Consider the following 3,905-nt stretch of genomic DNA (forward strand, 5'->3'; position numbering starts at 1 on the left):
GAGCCTCGACATGCGTTGGGTGGCAATTGGATCCCACTACCGCAACGGTAGTGTGGACGGAGAGCATATTCGTGTCCTATCCGTGATGAACCACCCAAACTTCTCCGAGAACTTCGATAATACGAATTACACGAATGACTTTGCAGTAATCGAGCTAGAGAAAGCGGTTGTTTGGTGTTATTTGACCAATCAGCATCACGATTTTTTGACACATTTTTTCACAATTTTTTTTTAAACTTTTTGTCGTGGGTATTTATTGGAGAGTGAAGATTCATACTGAAAAGAACGAGTCTTACGGAAAAGTACGCGTCAGATGTAAAAGTACGCGTTCATACTAAAATGTTCTAGTCATACAAAAAGGTACGACGGTCCAGTCGTGGCCCGTGGATGCAACACATGGTCAGGTTTCAATCTGACGTCTCTGAGCGAGATGGAGATCCATGAGTTGGCTAAAGACGGTCAGCATACGGCCAACGAGGTGATCAAGAAGGCTACGCAGACTGCCTACGAAGCCAGTTTTAAGAAGTTTTCCAATTTTTGCATTACAAACGGCTACACCGACCCTTGGCACGAGCGCCACTACGAACTACCAGTCTCTTTGGTAGCATATTTACAGAGTATCTCGGCTTCCAGTTCGATTTTGCTGCAAACAGCTGAGAAGACGAGATCTGGGATCGCCAGCTACTATTCTTCTCACCAAAAACAGCGACGAAACCGATGTCAACACGTGGAGTGTACGCGAGGACGAGTCTGGAGAAAAGCGCGGATACGGAAATTCGCTCGAGACCCGTTTGTGCGTCAATTCATGCGTGGGCTCAAGAAGAAGAAAGCATCAGAGTATGTGCCAGCTAAAGCGGCTCCGATATCTTTGGATATGATCATAGTTCTTCATGCGTTCATGGATTCTCCTGTGGGAGTTGAGGGATTCAGCGAAGAAAGTCGTGTGTGGTTCAAGGCTGTTTCATCTTTCGCATTCTATGGCATGTGTCGCACCAATGAAGTTTTGGATCTCCAGTGGAAGGGCGTCACTCTTCGCCAGACCCACTGCAGTGTCGTTTCTCCGGATGAGGTTATTGAGTATGGGACGTATGCGCTCTTCAATCGCAAAACGGCCGTCACTGAAGGACGCATGTAAAATTCGCACCACATGTCCAAGGACGAACTTGCAATCAATGCATACCTGCACTTGGTCAACTGGGTGTACTATGCTTCCCAGCGTAAAGGACATCATTGGTGTGATGATGATTACGTCTTCCCAGCGTTGAACAACATTAGCAAAAAGGTGCTGAAGACAAACGACACAGCAACAGGTTATAAAAAGGTGGGCGTAGGCTGGGGAAAGAAGATGTCCGAGCAAGTTTTCAACAACCTGCTCAACTGCATCGTTCGTGGCCTTAACAGAGATGGTAAAGAGATCCCTGGCTACGTTTCCAAGCACTGGACCAACAGTTGGTTTAAGTCGCACACATTTCGTCGTGCCGGCGCCTAATACCGATTCATGTACGCACAGCCCGCTCGCCGCTGGTCGCTTCGTATGATCAAATGGTGGGCCGGGTGTAATGTTTCCGAGTCAACCGAAACGTTGGTTCGGTGCTTGCTCGACGTCACGATTCAATCCGAAGATAATGAACTTGCAGATTGTTTGGCACCAGACAAGACTTATTTACATGGCTGTCCAAGCGCCCCATACGAAGCCGCCAAGAATACGGAAGAAGGACCAGTTCTCAAACACCTTCGACGCCTGGAAAATCTGATGTTGGAAATGAAAGCCCAAATCAATAAACTAGCGGCTCCATCCACACTATCGCCTTCCTCCAGTGTCCAAGACGGCTCTGAGGACCGTGCGGAGGAAGAGCTACCTGAACCACCAAACACATCCGTAGTTCCTGCGCTTCAGGACTGGGCACAACTGTGCTTAATGTGGTGGATTCATGACAAATCGCTTCATCTGGTCAAGCCGCTGTCAATGTGGACATTGGCTGAACGTACAAATGCTGGATTGACAAGGAGCTGGTACAGCGTGGCAAAATTGCTCGGTGAAGATAGAGGTCTGGTCGCCAATATTCTTGGAGAAACTGACCACTTGCTGTGGAAGAAGAACGTGCTCCCAGTGTACCGTGCCTACTACACTAAAACTACGTAATGGTTGAAAACGCTGACGCACCGACTACGATAACAAACGCGATGCTAGCTTCCTTCATTAGAAAGGACCGCAAGAACCGTATCGACAATACCCGACCAGCGGAGGATCTACCAGAGTATTGTACTTCTCTGTGAAGAAGGTTTCATACGAACTCGTAGTTTTTGGTATGACTGTCTCGTACTACTTCATACAAGCGCGTAGTTTTTGGTATTTAAAACTATCAGGTTACTGGTGGAACTCGTAGAATTCATCATTTTTATATCAGGGGGGATAGTCACTTCCCTACTCTTGCCTGATTAGGCATCAGACCTACGATGCTTCTCGGACTCCTTGAACTCTTCATACGTCGCACACGGCCCTTTACTCTCGAACTCCTCGATGACCTTTTTCAGCTTGGCAAGTTCCTCGTCTCGCACGGCTTGAGCTTTCTCTTGTTTCGCTTGAAAGTTGGCTACAAGGAGAGAAACCGATGCGAGGTGCTTTTCCACTCGCTTGCGGTACATACGCAACCGATTTTGGAGATGGCTAAACTTGGTTCCACCTTCTTCTTTGTCCCGTCGGGCCCTACGAATTCGGTTCATCTAACTCTCGTATGCTGCATCCGATAGGCCGGCCGCAACGTCTTCTGTAAGGCCGACCGTGTCAGCTTCGAGTTGGGTCTTCAATTGATTGAACGCAGTTACCGTTTCAAGCTTGAAGTCGTACATCTCTTGCGTCGAACTATCAAAGTCGCATGCCGTCGAATGAATCTTCTCACTGAACATTATCGCCTTGTAGAACTTGAGCCACTCCACGTGAGCAGGTCCGAACTTGTACAATTTCTTGCACCGCTCCCGAAGAGTGTTAACTCTTTCGCGATAAAAGGAAGCAAAGTGCTCTCTTTTCCTGGTTTTCAACTAAGGACGACGATGTATCCATATCAAAGGAGGCAAAATACCTCCTTTTATAATTAACTACGTTTACGACAGGTCGTTATGGGCATAGAAAAACCAATCACACTTCGAAGATATGAAGGTGGTCCATCCCTCGCCTTAAAGGAGGCAAAATGCCTTCTTTTGATACCGACTATCCTAGATTTTTATACTATAGTTTACCAAAGTGGCTCGCGAAAGGGTTAAGACAGAACGCAAAGAGATTCGGATCCTTACTAATACCGTGAAGAAGGCTCGTTTTTGATGCAGGGGTCCAGTGCTTCACTTTTATGGGCTCAACACCGAGAGGCTTATTGCTCAACGTGACTAGCTGTTCTCTGGCAACTGCAATATTTATATTAGAATTTAACAAAAAATATAATAAAATACAATAAATTAAAAAGTACCCTCGAGACGACGAAACCGGTTGAACGCCCTCTGCTCGAAGCGCTTGTTCAGGATGTTGTCCTTATGGCGCTTGTAAGACTCACGGTTGATGACCTTGCGCGTCTTTGGTGCCTTCTTTTTGCCGCACACCTTACGGTGCTTGGCCATGTTCGACTTAGACACCAGCTTACCGCACGAGGCGCACTCGCCCTTCGGTGCCTTGGTGGCGTCTCCATCCTTTCAGATGTTTTTCTACGACTGAATGATCGACGTAGAAATGTGTCTGATTGAATACATTTTTCTAGGACGATGATTGGCTGATATATGTTTCTGCTCGCATTTGATTGGTCAATAAATTTTTTGTTTTCAATGTTGTTTCGGGGAAAGAAGTATAATTAATCTAAGTTAAGCAAACTACGCTACCTCATACACGTGCGCTAACGTGTAAGCCGAAGTAGTGGGCG

General features: G+C 46.7%; 6 protein-coding genes across 6 annotated transcripts; 3 read left to right on the top strand and 3 right to left on the bottom strand.

The window, feature by feature from the left end:
* Positions 1-430: 430 nt before the first annotated feature.
* Positions 431-1,135, top strand: PPTG_10556 (hypothetical protein; the record flags this gene model as incomplete). Its single annotated transcript, XM_008905930.1, has 1 exon — positions 431-1,135. The coding sequence occupies one exon, from the start codon at positions 431-433 to the stop codon at positions 1,133-1,135; it is 705 nt and encodes a 234-aa protein (XP_008904178.1).
* Positions 1,136-1,147: 12 nt separating this feature from the next.
* Positions 1,148-1,489, top strand: PPTG_10557 (hypothetical protein; the record flags this gene model as incomplete). The annotated part of the gene is made up of 1 exon (XM_008905931.1): positions 1,148-1,489. The coding sequence occupies one exon, from the start codon at positions 1,148-1,150 to the stop codon at positions 1,487-1,489; it is 342 nt and encodes a 113-aa protein (XP_008904179.1).
* Positions 1,490-1,498: 9 nt separating this feature from the next.
* Positions 1,499-2,143, top strand: PPTG_10558 (hypothetical protein; the record flags this gene model as incomplete). The annotated part of the gene is made up of 1 exon (XM_008905932.1): positions 1,499-2,143. The coding sequence occupies one exon, from the start codon at positions 1,499-1,501 to the stop codon at positions 2,141-2,143; it is 645 nt and encodes a 214-aa protein (XP_008904180.1).
* Positions 2,144-2,439: 296 nt separating this feature from the next.
* Positions 2,440-2,646, bottom strand: PPTG_10559 (hypothetical protein; the record flags this gene model as incomplete). Its single annotated transcript, XM_008905933.1, has 1 exon — positions 2,440-2,646. One exon carries the CDS (start codon positions 2,644-2,646, stop codon positions 2,440-2,442), a length of 207 nt encoding a protein of 68 aa, XP_008904181.1.
* A 78-nt stretch (positions 2,647-2,724) lies between these two features.
* On the bottom strand, positions 2,725-2,907 carry PPTG_10560 (hypothetical protein; the record flags this gene model as incomplete). Its single annotated transcript, XM_008905934.1, has 1 exon — positions 2,725-2,907. The coding sequence occupies one exon, from the start codon at positions 2,905-2,907 to the stop codon at positions 2,725-2,727; it is 183 nt and encodes a 60-aa protein (XP_008904182.1).
* Positions 2,908-3,226: 319 nt separating this feature from the next.
* On the bottom strand, positions 3,227-3,609 carry PPTG_10561 (hypothetical protein; the record flags this gene model as incomplete). Its single annotated transcript, XM_008905935.1, has 2 exons — positions 3,227-3,399; positions 3,462-3,609. 2 exons carry the CDS (start codon positions 3,607-3,609, stop codon positions 3,227-3,229), a joined length of 321 nt encoding a protein of 106 aa, XP_008904183.1.
* Between the last annotated feature and the right edge of the window lie 296 nt (positions 3,610-3,905).

Source organism: Phytophthora parasitica, assembly GCF_000247585.1.
Source record: "Phytophthora parasitica INRA-310 unplaced genomic scaffold supercont2.22, whole genome shotgun sequence".
NCBI classification, from domain to species: domain Eukaryota; phylum Oomycota; class Peronosporomycetes; order Peronosporales; family Peronosporaceae; genus Phytophthora; species Phytophthora nicotianae.